Consider the following 16508-nt stretch of genomic DNA (forward strand, 5'->3'; position numbering starts at 1 on the left):
CATTGAGCAGTGTAAAATCCTGTTAAATATCCTGTAAAGATAAAAACATTATACTGGTAAAATGCAATCTTAATATGTACTTATTAAGTGCAGTAAGCTGTGCCTCTGTTGGTTTGAACATGTTGGCCTAAAGGTGGCACTAGAACAGATTTCAGATCATTTTCGTTACACAAAGCAGTAATTTGTGATTATTATCAATCTTATTTTTGCAGTGACCGAAGGAGTACACAGATCTGAACAAAAAAAAGTAGTTTTTACTGTTATCAATGTCATCCGTCATAAACTGAGGTAACTATAGAAAGCTTGTAGAGAAGGAACTGGTATATCATTCATGACGTGTATTTCAGTCTTACTTCTGCCAGCTGGGGGGGGGCAGACTGAACACTGCCTCCAGTACTGTCAGGCACTCTGCTTGGTACTGTCCCAGACAACACCTGGAGATTAAAAACAAGTCAATTCTGTTGGCCATCAAACGACAACGCAGTGCTAAAGTGGGTTAGCTCATAACGATTCAAATATTTGTAAAACTGAGAAAGTGTAGTCCAAGTATAAGTGCTGGTTTTTATAACAAATGTTGTTGTTAGAATCCTTTGATTGGAGACGATCGAAAGCTAAAGCAGTCATTATGAAGACTAGCTCATTCCAGAATAAAATAAATAAATATATATATTATTAGATTGTAAAAATTGACGCACTGACATGCTAGGATCTACAGAACGCCTAAAACAAAGTGCCTCGTGCGCACGATATACTTTCTCTTTCGCGCACGGGAAAGTTACCGGTTCGCCAAGTAGGAAGTGGAGCGCACAGGAGACGACCGTTTCATTGCAGACTGTTATGTTTATGTGGGGAAATGGCAGTGCATACATTATTTGAGATATATTTCGAACTCAGACTTCATTTTAAGGACATGTCGGCCAGAGGTGTAGAGCTATGTGTTTAAGACCAGATTGGCAAAACAGGAGAGCACTTTCACTTCATGAAAACGCTGCAGCACCAGGAGGCAGCGGGCATAGGCGCCGCGTGAGGCTCAGGTTTGAGAAGGCTAAATCACTTCTTTTACCTGACGCTGCTCGCCTCCGGCGTCTATAGAAAAGAGATCCACTCAGTGTGCGGAGTTTAAATCTCTCAAGTCATATTACAGGATAAAGGAAATACAGTGTCGCACTTATCATTCATATAATATCATAATATATCATATCTCTCCTGATCTGAGTCAGCTGAGCCGCATCTGGCCGTGCATCACCACAGTGTCACATACTGGATGCAGAAGTATTATTTTAAGCAACACATTAAGTTGACTAAACACTCAACTCAAATGTAATTAAAGTCAGATCCACTCGTGTCTTAGACGGCAGTGATATCATAAACCTGTTGTACGCTTTCAAACACTCTGTAGTTTATTTATTTTTTAACCAGTTGTTCTGTATTCTCCTTGCAGGTGCAACTCTGTGGCTTGTATCCTGGATTATATGTTTAAGTCATGGATGTTTAAAGCTCATATTTGTCTAATATTAGTTTACTTTTCATTAATGAAGTATGACGCTGCGCTGTCCCTATTTGTGATTGGTCAAATGTTGCTAACCCCGCCCCGTTCACTTGAACGCGCTCTCAGCTGGAGAGAGAAACCCTGGCTTGATTTACTGAGTTGATAACCTGCGTCGTAGGACCGCTTAGCGACATCTTGTTTGTTAGGGTTAGTTAAGATAACTCAAACATATCCAGGGTCTGTTGAACTGGCTTCGTAGTGCAGGGCACAGGTGGCTGCATAGCAGCGCTAATGTCAAAGACACACACATTATACATTATATTTTACCAGGATGCAGTGACACAAATATTTGGGAAGGCATAGCCTTCCCTAGCCTACAGTAGGACGTGTAATTCAGCCTCTGAGAAGAGCAGCATCAGCTTCAAAGAGCTGTGCCTTTTACGCACCGCCTTCACTGTGTTTATCTTCATTAGAACAGCTAACAAGCGACTGCAGGCTGCTACGTTAAATAAATAAATATATAATATATATAAAATAATGTATTTTATCACATCATTGCCTTATCGGATAGGGTAATAACTTCATAATTAACTACGTCTGAAAGCAGAAGTCTAGGGCAAACAATTGCAAGTCTCTTCAGTGAGAATGTCACAAAATGATTTAAAAAGAAAAGCCAAATTCTGGAAAAACAAAAAAAACAAAAAGTCTAATTTGAGATGCATTGTGGGACATGTAGTTTATGGGCAATGTGCTTCTGTAAAGCGGCATTTAACCGTATAATAAACATATTATATTCTTTGCGGGCCACATGAAATGAAGTTGCGGGCCGGATTTGGCCCCCGGGCCTTGAGTTTGACACCCCTGCTTTAGGGGCTCCGTAAGGATCCCTTTTGTAAATAGAATCTATCACAAATCATTCTTGAAATAGAAACATACACACCTTAACTTCTACTTGAGTACAGTGCCTGTGTATATATACTTGGTTACTTTCAACCACAAGCCACTGCAACCCAACATAGGACTAGGTATTGTGCTGATGGTGTATACATCTAGTTTTTTGCTTAGCACAATTCTCTGTGTCGTCAAATCAGATCAGTGAACTGCTTAAGAGAGACATCACAGCGTCAAGTATCAGGGTATAGAGTATGTATATATAACACACCTGTTGCTTGTCCCCTGGAAAGGAGTTCCCTTCGCTGGCTGCGTCAGGTGACCTGGGCTTAGTGCTGGAAGGGATCTGCAGTGGAACACAATACTGGGGCTAGTCACACAGTGAAATAAGAAGACATTATTTACACACATGTACAGATAAAATAGCATCAGTGATTGGTCTGACTTGAGAGCATTGTAAGGATGCACCCATGGGGGGTTTACCTCTCTGTTTGTGAGGGCATGTTCCCCCGCTAACAGCAGCATGCTTAGGCCTCCCATCTTCGTAGGGTCTGAAAGAACAACAGAAGTTAAAGAACCATCCAAAATGTTGTCGCTTGGTCACTGAACAAACAATATTTGATCATACACACCTGCCATGGCAAAGTTTAACTGTGGCATGCTATCAGTTTTGGGCACTTTTTTGGCAGTGGGGGGGTCCTTGGTTGAGTTGGAAGAGAAGGACCACACTTTTTTGCGGGGGTTGCTGACCGGGGGAGCAGAGGGGCTCTTCACTGGCTTGCTGGTGGCGGGACACCACTTGTAGCCCGGGTTTGCCTTCATAAAGGCATCCTTGTACTGAAGGAACATAAATGATTTAGTTACAATCAAAACATATATCAATCAATACTAAATAAAGTATTTTACGATAACATGAAATATTGTGGATAAATATGAGAAATTAGCTTAATAAAAACTGTGTGGTTTAGGGTTTGATCAGAAATGATTGAAAATGGCCTTGTCTAAACAAATATCCATCCTTCACTCACTCCTTTACAAATAATAATAATAGAAAAGGTATGAATCTGGAGATTTATAAGTCACAATTGTGATTCTCACTTTTGTGCAATTTGGGATAGTTGGCAAAAAGTAGTGTTTATGCTTTGGACATTTGAATGCCATCAAATATGTTTCTGAGGCATAAACCGGATATCATCTTCTATAACTTCTGATCAGAACAAATGTAAGACGATTTTATAACGAGCAACATGTCCAAAACAAAGCTGTTTTGGACATGTTGATAACGCTTTCTGTTGCATGGACAAGCAGATTGTTGCAGCTGGTCAATCAAATCAAAGGTTCCTGCTGGTTCACTTGGTAAGCACAGACAGAGACACAATAGCCTTCACGATGTCTTTCAATAAAACGGACATTCATGCAGAACAACTATTTTCTCTTGCCATTTTGTATGATATCAAGCTGCTTTTCTAAACACTAATAAAGCCAATCCAAAAGCTGATCACCAACAAGGCTGCACCAGTTCTTTAAAATAAATGTAAAATCATGTTTCACACTGTCAAGTTACTTTGGCGCTACCGTAAGAGAGTGGGAAAAAGGGATAGTACACGTGCAAGAGTCAGAGAGCACGTCACCTCCTTGGCCATGTCGGTGTATTTCTGCTTCTCTTTGGGCTCCAGAACAGCCCACCAGTCGGCCAGGATCTTGGTGGCCCCGCGGTTATCCAAGCGGGGATGTTCCTGCCGCACCAGGGAGCGGTGGCGTTTGCAGAAGAGAAGGAAGGCATTCATTGGCCGCCGAGCCCGCTGTTCATTGGAGTCCTCCTCCACCTCCTCTGCTTTGCTCCCACACTGCACCTGTGACCCCGGCTGCTGGCCACACAGCACCGGCTGCACACACAATCACAACCAATCAGATGCAATGCTGTCCCTGTTGTCTGTCTTGTTTGTATGAGAAACTGATGTTTCTCCTGAGCTTGAGGATTAGGTGATAAAAATGACCTGTCAAGCCGTTACACACTTACCTTCTCCAGCTCTTCTTCATCCTCCTCTTCTTCCTCCTCAGAGAAATCCAGAGCCTTTTTGGAGAGAAGTGGGTGCCACTGCAGACATTTACGTTTGGGACGCTTGCCAGCGACCTCTCCTGCAACAGGTGGCTCCTTACCCCTTCCTCCACCCTTCATGGTACTACTGCACCTAGTAACCAATAACAACCATAAGACCTTCAAACAATGCACAGCGAATATATGCATTGGTGTTTTAAATGTGTAATAATAACCACTGGTAATGTGCATGAACTAAACAGAACATTTAATGACCTCAAGCAGGTTTGCAAAATAGGCATGGAGTTGACCAAATACATATTAGTAATCAGGCCATTTGTACATATAACTTGAAACATTTGAATACTGAGCTGATCCTGATATACATATATGTAATACACTTTATTTTAATAAGCTGAACTCTGGCTTCAAGCAATAGTGACGGACATTTCAAATATGAAAAGTGAGGCTGACCTCTGTCCATGTCAAAGCTTTTTTGGTTTGATTTCACATGAGCAGGGGAGCATGTGAAGATATCAAACTATCCCTCACCTGAACATGCTCTCATTAGCTTTTCATTTACAATGCTAGTAAATTAATTAATTACCTTAGAGAGCCCCCTATACTGTGAGTGACATAAAACAGAACTGCAAATATTAACGGATGGTAATTTAATGCTGATGGAGTGATATTTTGAATTAGATACCACCCTCTATCAAATAATGGCCTATATGTTACAGAGCTGTACTGGAACACTAATGAGAAGAATTGAACCGTGGATGTTCACACGTCATGGGTTTCATGGTGTTCCAGAATGTGGCTTTTACTATGAAGCAGGGCAAAGTAAAATACCAAAACTCAAATATCAGCTTATATTGTATGTAAAAAAATTATCACTTAAATGAAGGATATCCCCTCAAATTATATTCAGAGAAACTGTGACCTTCCACTAAATCCACAATGGTATGTTTAATCACTGCTAAGAAGTAATAATAATAATAATAGATTTAATTTGTTAGCACTTTTACAGGTGCTCAAAGACGCTTTACAGATATAGTGAGGTAGGGGGGGTGTGGTGGTGCAGCAGGTCTGTGAGGTAGGGGGGGGGTGTGGTGGTGCAGCAGGTCTGTGAGGTAGGGGGGGGGTGTAGTGGTGCAGCAGGTCTGTGAGGTAGGGGGGGTGTGGTGGTGCAGCAGGTCTGTGAGGTAGGGGGGGGGGTGTAGTGGTGCAGCAGGTCTGTGAGGTAGGGGGGGGGTGTAGTGGTGCAGCAGGTCTGTGAGGTAGGGGGGGTGTGGTGGTGCAGCAGGTCTGTGAGGTAGGGGGGGTGTGGTGGTGCAGCAGGTCTGTGAGGTAGGGGGGGTGTGGTGGTGCAGCAGGTCTGTGAGGTAGGGGGGGGGTGTAGTGGTGCAGCAGGTCTGTGAGGTAGGGGGGGGTGTGGTGGTGCAGCAGGTCTGTGAGGTAGGGGGGGTGTGGTGGTGCAGCAGGTCTGTGAGGTAGGGGGGGGGGTGTGGGTGGTGCAGCAGGTCTGTGAGGTAGGGGGGGGGTGTATTGGTGCAGCAGGTCTGTGAGGTAGGGGGGGGGGTGTAGTGGTGCAGCAGGTCTGTGAGGTAGGGGGGGTGTGGTGGTGCAGCAGGTCTGTGAGGTAGGGGGGGGGGGTGTGGTGGTGCAGCAGGTCTGTGAGATAGGGGGGGTGTGTGGTGGTGCAGCAGGTCTGTGAGGTAGGGGGGGTGTATTGGTGCAGCAGGTCTGTGAGGTAGGGGGGGTGTATTGGTGCAGCAGGTCTGTGAGGTAGGGGGGGGGGTTGTAGTGGTGCAGCAGGTCTGTGAGGTAGGGGGGTGTGGTGGTGCAGCAGGTCTGTGAGGTAGGGGGGGGGGTGGTGGTGCAGCAGGTCTGTGAGGTAGGGGGGGTGTGGTGGTGCAGCAGGTCTGTGAGGTAGGGGGGGGGTGGTGGTGGTGCAGCAGGTCTGTGAGGTAGGGGGGGGGGGGTGGTGGTGGCACAGGTCTGTGTAGGTAGTGGGGGGGGTGGGGTGGGTGCAGCAGGTCTGTGAGGTAGGGGGGGTGTGGTGGTGCAGCAGGTCTGTGTATGTTAGGGGTGGGGTGTGTGGTGGTGCAGCAGGTCTGTGAGGTAGGGGGGGTGTATTGGTGCAGCAGGTCTGTGAGGTAGGGGGGTGTGGTGGTGCAGCAGGGTCTGTGAGGGTAGGGGGGTTGTGTGGTGCAGCAGGTTCTGTGAGGTAGGGGGGGGGGTGGTGTGTAGTGGTGGTGTAGTGGTGCAGCAGGTCTGTGAGGGTAGGGGGGGGGGTGTAGTGGTGCAGCAAGGTCTGTGAGGTAGGGGGGGGGTGTGTAGTGGTGCAGCAGGTCTGTGAGGTAGGGGGGGGGTGTGGTGGTGGTGCAGCAGGTCTGTGAGGTAGGGGGGGCCTGATTAGAGGGCTTTGTGAGTAATGAGGAGGACTTTGAAGTTGATTATTTGACGGACGGGGAGCCAGTGGAGGTTCTGGAGGACGGGAGTGATGTGGTCTCGGGTGTGGGTGAGGAGGCGGGCAGCAGAGCTCTGGATATGTTGGAGTTTATTGAGGAGGTTGGATGGTATGCCGTAGAGGATGCTATTGCCGTAGTCGAGTCGTGAAGTGATGAATGCATGAATCAGGGTTTCAGCAGCAGAGGAGGAGAGTGATGGGCGGAGACGGGCAATGTTTTTGAGGTGGAAAAAGGCGGTCCTGGTGAAGTGATTGATGTGGTGGTTGAATTTGAGCTGACTGTCGAAGATGACTCCGAGGTTGCAGATGTGAGAGTGTGGCTGTCAATGGTGAAGTTGACATTCTGGATGTCTTTGATACGGGATGGGGGGCCGATGATGATGTCTGATTTGGCACTGTTCAGTTGGAGGTAGTTTGTTTGCATCCATGCTTTTATTTCTGAGAGACAGTTGGTGAGAGTGGACTGTGTTGTGGGCACTTTGTAACGCGTTACAGTAACGTAACTACTTTTGACGGGTAAAAAGTAGTGTAACGCGCTACTACGGAAAATTTGGTAACGTAACGTAGTTTCTTCTTCAATTCGCCGCAACGTTACTTTTCCCAGGGACGAGTGACACTGCCTACTCAGCTGTGTGCTTACGCATTAGGCACGAGCTCTCATTCCACACTGTACGTGATAGAGGCTGGCCGCTGGTGGTAGCATGAAGACTCAAGTTGTTGAAACTAAGGGGAAAAATGTGAGTGTAAGGTGTACGTTGTGCCCTGGCCAGAAACTTGTGTCCACTGCCGTTAACTCAACTGCCAACCTCACCAAGCATTTGAAAGGAAAACATGCTAGCATGAAGCTAGTAGCTCAAGATCCCGGGGAAATGATGATATTTCGAGTCCAAGCCTATTTAGTAGCCTATTGATATGATTTGCACTAGCTTTGCACCTATTTTGGGGCTAGCCTGTAACCCTTAATGATTATGATTTTATATTGATATTGTTTGATATTATTGTTTAGTGGTGGTGTTGACGCCTATAGCCCAATGTTTTGTTAAGTGCTCTGTGGCATTTTTTTATAATAAAGAGCACAAAAGAAATATCTGTTATGTCCTCCATATTAGAACTTTATGTAAGCCTACACATTTAGGGACAGAGATGGGGTTCTGCCCAAAGTCGAGCAACATAAAAGGTAAAAGTAGCGAGTAACATAAAAAGTTACTTTCCTTGGAGGGTAACTAAGTAAAGTAAGGGATTACTTTTTTAAAGAAGTAACGAGTAACGAGCAAACACTACTTTTTAAAACTTTAAAAGTAACACTACTTTTTAAAAGTAACACTGGTTGTGGGGGTGATGGTTTTTGTTGAGATATAAAGTTGGATGTCATCGGCGTAGCAGTGAAATTGAAGGTTGTGGCGACAAATTATTTTGCCAAGGGGGAGCATGTAGAGGATGAAGAGGAGGGGGCCAAGCACCGAACCCTGGGGGACGCCTTGGGACAGAGGAGCAGTGGAGGAGGTGCAGTTGTTGATGTTGATAAACTGATGTCTGTCGCTGAGGTAGGATTTCAGCCAGGAGAGTGCAGTGTCGTGATGTTGAGTGATGATTCAAGGAGGGACAGCAGGATGGCGTGGTTGATGGTGTCGAATGCTGCGGTGAGGTCGAGGAGGATGAGGATGTTCAGGTTGCCGGGGTCAGAGGAGGTCGTTTGTGATTTCCAGAAGAGCTGTTTCTGTGCTGTGTTTTGATCGGAAACCGGATTGAAATGGCTCAAAGAGGTCATTGGAGCTGAGGTGGGATTTGAGTTGTGAGGCAACGACACGTTCAAGTATTTTTGACAGAAAGGGGAGATTTGAGATGGGCCGGAAGTTGGACATGATGTCAGGTGTGAGTCCAGGTCTTTTAAGAATGGGTATGACAGCAGCCAGTTTGAGAGAGGGGGGAACTGAGTTAATGATGGTGGCGATGAGTTGGGAGATGGCAGGGAGGCTCTCTTTAACACATTTGGAGGGCATTGGGTCAAGTGTGCAGGTGGAGTTAATTCCAGTCATTAAGTGGGACAGTTGCATCGGGGTCACAGGGGAGAAGTGGGACAGGGGCTGTGAGGTGAAGGGGGGAGCCAGGAGGGGAGGTGGGGGGTGCTGATGAGGGTGTCAGATTGCAGATTTTAGTTTGGAAAAACGAGAGGAAGGAGTTGCACTGTTCGGTGGTGAAGGACGAGGTGGCGTTGTCACAGGGTTTGAGAAGTTTGCTGATGGTGGAGAACAGACGCTTGGGGTTGCTGGAGCCAGACTGGATGAGTTGTGAGTAGTAATTAGACCGGGCTGCTTTGAGTGCGTTACTGTACTGCTGGAGATAGCCTTTGTAGATTTGAAGATGGACTGTTAGTGTGGTTTTCTTGTGTTGGTGTTCAAGTTGACGTTTCCTTGATTCCATTTGGCGGAGTTCGGGGGTATACCAGGGGGCGGAGTGTAGGAAAGAGACATTTTTTGTTTTTGTGGGGGCCAGTTCATTTAGACAGAAGGAGAGGGTGCTGTTATAATAGTCCACAAGTTCAGATGGGTTTTCAGAAAGTGGGGGGGGAAACAGACATCTTGCAGGTAATGGAGGCAGTGATTGCTGAAGGTGAGATGGATTTGAGATTTCTGTAGGTTATTGTGCGTTTTTGCTTTTGGGCGGGGATGGGGACGTTGATGTCCATGATGATGGCCAGGTGATCAGAGATGTGGAGATTGAGGCTGGACAGATGATGGATGGTGAGACCAGTGGAGCAGACCAAGTCCAGGATGTGACCACGGCTGTGTGTTGGGAAGTCGATGTGTTAAGAGAAGTTGCAGCAGTGAAGGGTTTCCTTAAATTCAGAGGCACATTTGCAGGTCGGGTCGTCAACATGAATGTTAAAATCACCTAAGAGGAGAACAGATGGGGATATGGCAGAAAGCTGAGTGAGAATGTCAGAGAGGTCGGAGAGAAAGGAGGGGTTTGGCTTCGGGGGACGGTAGATGATGGCTGTGACCAGGGGAGTGGGACCAGAGAGTTTGAAGATCAGGTGTTCACATGAAGAAACATCAGGGATGGGGATTATTATGGTAGCTTTTATGTCCTTTCTGATAATAGCAGCTATACCACCACCCCGCCCTTGTGGGCGAGGTTTGTCAATGTCCTGCTGGGGTGATTTGATTTAAAGAAAAATAGTCCAGGGGTTTTTACCACGTTTCGGTCAGATACAGAAAGTCCAGGTTATTGTCTTTAATGAATTCATTCAGAATGTGGCTTTTATTGTGGATGGAGCGTGTGTTGAGCAGGGCTGCTCTGACGTGACGTTGCATTGGGGGGGGTTGTGTGGACCGGGGGAGTGGAAGGAGATTGGTCAGATTCACGTGTTGTTTGTTGTGATGGCGTAGTGTGGGCGTTCGACAGGACCGAATGGACGGGATGGAGTGTGGAGATGTGGAATGAAATAAAAACTTACGACCAGAGCCTCTGTGTGGAGGACGGCGTTTGCGGAGTAATATACAATAGTATATAATAAATAATAGTAGTAATAGATTACTGAACTACATTGTGACTGGAGCTGGTGGAGTTTCAAAATGGTGTCATGATACCTCCAGTGCTTCTCAAAGTGTGGTCCGCGGACCACTGTGGTCCGTGAGTATATTGGTAACATTTCACATTTGAAATAAATAAATACATTTAAGTTTTCCGCACTCTCGCGGGAGTATCTCCGCAATGGAGCGAGCTTAATTTTCATGAAACAGCGCAACACCTTCGTCACACATGTTGCCACTTGTTTGTACCATTTTCAGGCGATTTGTAATCTGTTCTAGAAAAACGATGTATTTTTTTAGATTTCAAGAAGTGTATTAAACAAACAATGGAAGTCTTGTATGAACATTTATCCATGCTGGAAGTAGATTTAGATGTTTTAGGAGTTAGATAGAGATTATTATCTAATATATGCATCCAATGAAGCATTGCATGAAGTCTGTTGATGATAAGTTAGTAACTTATGGCAACACAAATTACTAACTTATTAATAATGTTGGTGCGCTGGGCTAATGCTAATAATGCTAATGCGAGCAAATAAAATGGCGGCTTCACAAAAACTTTTCAGAGTTTTACGGGGCGTGGTTTGCAATTCGCCCAGCCAATCAGAAATTGGAACCTTTTTCTCCCCAGGAAAGTCCCTGCTCTCCAGCAGGGACTAAAAAGGGTTGTAAAGGTTCGCAAAAAAAAGTTCTAGTTCCAGATCTTTTGGCGTGAACGCAAAATCGCAGGAACTATCGGAACTATTCCTGGGAAAAGTAGTAGTTTTACTGTATTTTGTTTTGAAAATCCATAGCCGAGGTTTGTGTCGTACTACATGCGGTGTATTTTGCATATCAGTAGCCAACGATCTGTGAATATGTTGGCTCGGACATAAACTCTGTAATAAATGTAGTCTACATTTCATAAGAGGTGTAAAACCTGAGCATTTTAAATCGCATTTGAACTAAATGCTTATATAATCTGTAGTTGTATTTGTATTGTTGATTTAATGTGTGAACGAGGCGATATAGAGAAGGTTAAGCTGTCATTATTAGGCTGTAATCTGTTACTGTTGGAGTGGTAAGCAGGCCTATTGTTTTTGGATATTTATGGAGTTAGGTGGTCCGCGAGTGTTTTTTTATTGGTTAAGATCCTTGGTATGAAAAGGTTTGAGAAACACTGCTATATACCTATACTGAGACTTTAAACAAAAAGCAGTTTAAGTGCTATGGACGACTTTTTCGTCCAATAAGAGGAAAGGAAAAATCGAACAACTAATTATTTGAAATATTATTTATTATCTCACAAAAAGAGGAGAACAACTCTTCGTATTGAAGTGAAAAAGATCATTTAGTGGACTTAGTGCTTTGTTAGAGCTTTTCTTGGCATGTTTTTCTTGTGAAGAAGACAAAAGGTACAAAGTCACAACAGACAGTGGCCAATTAGCCAAACGACTATCACTGCTGCATTCAATCAAGTCAATAGAGTTATGTAAAGTGATTTAAAAGAGGCTGTCAGCACATTTCAGAGGTAAGGGTAACATCAAAAATTATTATCTTCCTAAATATTACAGGGCTACAATGATAAATTGCTGTATGGGAAGTGTATCTTTGATGCTTGCACCTTCAAGTCCTTCATTTTGAGTTATTAAGCATAATACTGTCAAAACACAACTAAGTGTAGGAAACTGCACTTTAATAAACTTAAGTTCTCTCCAACAAAACAAGATAGTTGTTGGAAAAAAGCAACCGATAACAGTATATAATTTTCATTATAAAAAGGGGGTGTAAATGTTCTGCACACACTACAGATTAGTGGAAAAACTAAGCATTGGTCATCAATCCTGCCTGTATGTTCCTCAATTGGTTTGTATTTCTCAACATGGTTGCACTTGTTCAGGATGTCTAAGACAATGTTTTCTTCAGGACATCATCCAGACTACATGCCAGTGTATGTATTTATGAATGTTGAGTGGAAAACAGGGATACTTACTGAAGAAAAAACTATGGAAATACTGTATGAGTGATGATGATGAATCTGCCACAGCCTTTGTCATGCAATGATGATGACCTATAAAATACAAGACACTGTTCTCAGTCATTTGTTACACCGTCAACTCTGCAAACAAATACATGTACAATTGACCCAGTTTAGCACCTCGTCAGCTCCGGAATACGGTGGGACATTTTGTCTGATCTCGTTTCTGATCACTTAATCGTGCAGGCGATCCGCCCTTGTGGCCAAAACCAAAACATGTAGGCCAAACCCTGCGATCACTAAATGCACTTCTCCATGACACAGACTAATGAAGCGGCACCGAGCGGGCTTTACCGTGTCTCAGGTAAACTGCTGATGCTCGGCTGGACTGTTCGGGAGTGAAGTGTTGAGCTGCTGTTCTGAGCTTCTTACGCTCAATAACAGCACATATGTTGTGTATGCGAATACATCACGGTTAATGCCTACATACTAAGATTCTACCTCCAAGCACATATTTTTATTTCCGTGCAAAATGTCGATCTGTGAGCTCTGACAAGACAGACACGCCGAATGAGAGTCCATCTTGCTTTGGTTTGGAGGAGAAGCCCAAAGTACAGTATTGGACATATTTCACTGCTGTCAAACTCTGCGAGGACAATGCCGTCGAAATGTCTCCCAACATCCACAGTGATTAATGAAACTGGGGATGTTCTACCCCGGCTCGTGCATCTGTGCACAGTGTTGTCTGAGCCGTGGCTCCATTTCCTCGCACTGTTACTAGGAATAAAAGTAGCTAGTTAGCCTGCTAGCTCTACAGCTCGCTAACTGGACGTGTCACGGTTTTAACATGCAATGGTTTCCGAAACAGGAGAAGCTTCTTCCACAGCTGCTTTCTAAACTCACCGACTAAACACAATACTGGTTTGTGCTTTTGCAACTGTTCGTTTACACACAACGCAGGTTTGATGCGGATAGGAAGAGGGAGGAGGAGGGGGGGCAAGTCACACCACCTCACTGAAAAACAGTTGATTTGCCATTTATTTTCAAAGAGGAGTGCAGCATATTTAAGCGATACAGTAAAAGTGTCAACCACGTATGGTAGGCTGTATAATATCGCTTATTAACTAAATGGCGGGGGAAAGCAGCAGTCACAGAGGGGAGAGTCAGCAGGCGGACATCATGTCCACAAGCAACGATCATAATATTTCTCAGACTGAGAGGGTGAGACCGGGTTTAAACGGAAAATCAATGAAAGCACACTTTCTCTGTCATGAACCCCCCCTTAATGTCTGAACATACCTCTGATATCCTGCTCAGGTGCCGGGGGGGCCCTCTCATCATTGATGCCGTCCACCTTTTTAACTTATTGACACATCATAACAGTTCAGCACTGGCTGTACGAAACACAGCTTTGTCAAGTACATCCAAATTGCACGCGAGCAAACCGGAAGCTCAGCGATGTGTTACCAAAATAAAGACGATTGCCTTTAAAGCATCGGAGCTTTATTTAATCATTTGTGTAAACTAAAGTATCTAAGTAGATTTACTCAAGTACTGTACTTAAGTACAATTTTGAGATAGCCTACTACTACTTTACTATTTTGAATTGGTGCTACTTTGAACGTCTGCCCCACTACAGTTCAGAGGTAAATGGTGTACTTTTACTGCACTAGGCCTACATTTATTTAATACCTTCAGTTACTTTGCAGATTTGGTTTAATGATGTGAAATATATTTTCTTTAGCACTGTAATTCATCAATAATTATAGTCAAAACATATATATTATTCTGAAATGGACCAATCTGCATAATGAGTACTTTTACATAATTTGCTACTTTAAGTATATTTTAATGCTAATACTTTTCTACTCGTACTTGAGTAACCTTTTAAATGCAGGACTTTTACTTGTACTAGAGTATTCATACACTCTGGTACTTCTACTTTTATTTAAGTACAAGATCTTAGTACTTCTCCCACCTCTGTATTTACAGTAATTACCAATAACCTAAAGGAAAACATGTCCTTGTCAAATGAGTATGTGTATTCTGTGGTGAATTTGATGATCTCTGAAGCCTCTGTTCCATCTGTTAAGGCTGCAGGAAACATAGTGCCCAGACCAGGAGGCCTCTGATGTTGGAGAGAAGCTTGTACCGGCACTCTCTGTGGAGGATGTACTTCAGTAGAGCACCTTTCAACTGCTAAAAGCCAAAATACACTCTGTATTTATTACAGTGAAATGTTTATATAGAGGAGCATATGTAACACTGGCTCGAAATATGTGCTTGGAATAGCCTACTGGTTCTACCTTAAACTTAATTCAATACTTTATTTGTTGTTATGTGAACCGGAAGTCCTCTGTGTAATGCTGCGTACTTTGACAGTGGTACAGAAACGCAGCACTTCACTAGATGATGAATTGTAGCTACTGTTGGCGACAGAGACGGGTGTAAATATCTAAAGCCACAAAAGAAACACATTGACGCGTTGATTCCTGCAGAAACACACACTTGTTCAGTCATATAATGTTAGAGAAATCACTTTCGTTTTCTCGAGGTGAGAGAACATTCTCCTCTAAGCTATCCCTCCCCTCCCCCGGTTTGCAAAGTGCTCATACCCAGACTGGCCTGTAGCCTACTTGCTAACAACATCCCTGACTGAACTTCCCCTGAATGCCCTGTCCCGGTACAGAGGTCCCTGAACGTAGCGGGTACATCAGCAAAGCCCGGTTCAGACCCACTGGCTGCACTCTGGATGGAATCAGTTCACTTGTTTCCTCAGTGTTTGTGCCCGTGATAACTGATAACATTTGATACAGAAAGGTATAACTGTGGTTTAACAGTAGGCTACATACCTGTCAGTAGCACTGTAGTAAACGAATGGCTAGTTTCAAATCGTCTTTAAAGCTTCAGCCGTGAAATTATCAACAGTTTCGCTGCAACCTGTACACACATTGAACACATCATCCACACTGTCATGTAATGCTGCACCTGACTGGACCCTCCTTCTGATGGACGGTTGGATTCCACCAATGAGAAGCGACGTTATATTCTAGTGTTTGGAGATTACTGTAACGTCCTACAATGTAATGTTAGGTAAACGTATGGTATGTAGGCCTAAACATGCATCATAATGATAATATAAACTCAGTGGTGTTAAGTACCTAAGAACATTTACTCAAGTACTATAATTAAGTAAAATGTTGAGGTACCTTTACTTTACTTGGATATTTCTGTTTTCTACAGATAAAGATTAATGATAAACAATGAGAACACATAGGTTATAGGACTTTAGTTGGTTCTGGATTCAATTCACAAACGACCCGCAGTAAATACAATAATTACAATGAGTTCTACTCGCTTGACATTGTTGAATAAATCAATAATTGTAATTAAAACATATAATATATATGATTCTGGAATGGGCTAATCTGCACACAATGAGTACTCTAAGTACAGAATCATTTACTGCTAATACTTTTGTACTTTTAATTGAGTAACATTTTGAATACAGTCCTTTCACTTATAACAGAGTATGGTATTTCTACTTTTAAGTACCTCTGTATTCAGCAGTGGGACTACACAGGCTTTGTGGTATTTCCTGGTGTATTTTTAATCTGCTAAAGAATACCTGTCCAATCTGTTGAGCACTTAAAGGTGGGGTAGGTACATTTGAGAAACCGGCTCGAGATACACTTTTTGTGATATTCCATGGAATGCTCTTAACATCCCGATAGCTGAATACCTTAAGTGCTTTGACAACAAATCCATAAAAAAAATTCATCTGTGGAAGCCGTAGTACTGTAAAAAGCACGACCAATCATTTTAGCCGGGCCAGCTAAAATGACTGGATGGCCTACCTGCCTGTCAGCCTTCCATCTGTGCACAAATTTATCTCGTGCCCTCATTGGCCGTGTGCGCGTTCGTGTGTGTAGGAGGAGGGGCTCTGTAAGGAAGTGGCACATTTTTTCCGGCTGTGTATTTTCAAATTCTTGCGCACTCAAGCTGGTTTCTCCAAAACTACCTACCCCACCTTTAAGGGATATATCCTACTAAATGTTATACATTTTGTCAGCGTGCCTCTAAGCAGCTTGCTTATTGATCAATAATAGGTTAACCAAATCTTGACT

The 16508-nt window shown here is 43.8% G+C and overlaps 1 protein-coding gene across 6 annotated transcripts in view; it reads right to left on the reverse strand.

The window, feature by feature from the left end:
* Window positions 1–15350, reverse strand: part of LOC117458235 (HMG box transcription factor BBX) — a 31177-nt gene extending 15827 nt beyond the window's left edge. Inside the window, exons 1-9 of one of the 6 annotated variants that reach the window (XM_034098581.2) lie at window positions 15234–15350; window positions 13681–13743; window positions 12397–12474; window positions 4401–4572; window positions 4012–4266; window positions 3013–3217; window positions 2864–2931; window positions 2652–2750; window positions 354–434 (exon numbers count right to left, since the gene is read on the reverse strand). In XM_034098581.2, the coding sequence (XP_033954472.1) occupies window positions 354–434; window positions 2652–2750; window positions 2864–2931; window positions 3013–3217; window positions 4012–4266; window positions 4401–4559 (867 nt within the window). In that variant the 5' untranslated portion in view covers window positions 4560–4572; window positions 12397–12474; window positions 13681–13743; window positions 15234–15350. Of the gene's footprint in view, window positions 1–353; window positions 435–2651; window positions 2751–2863; window positions 2932–3012; window positions 3218–4011; window positions 4267–4400; window positions 4573–12396; window positions 12475–13680; window positions 13795–15233 lie in introns of those variants that run through there. The other 5 variants (XM_034098582.2, XM_034098587.2, XM_034098588.2 and 2 more) reach the window with 5 other exon arrangements.
* Between the last annotated feature and the right edge of the window lie 1158 nt (window positions 15351–16508).

The sequence above is a fragment of the Pseudochaenichthys georgianus genome, chromosome 14 (genome assembly GCF_902827115.2).
Source record: "Pseudochaenichthys georgianus chromosome 14, fPseGeo1.2, whole genome shotgun sequence".
In the NCBI taxonomy this organism is placed as follows: domain Eukaryota; kingdom Metazoa; phylum Chordata; class Actinopteri; order Perciformes; family Channichthyidae; genus Pseudochaenichthys; species Pseudochaenichthys georgianus.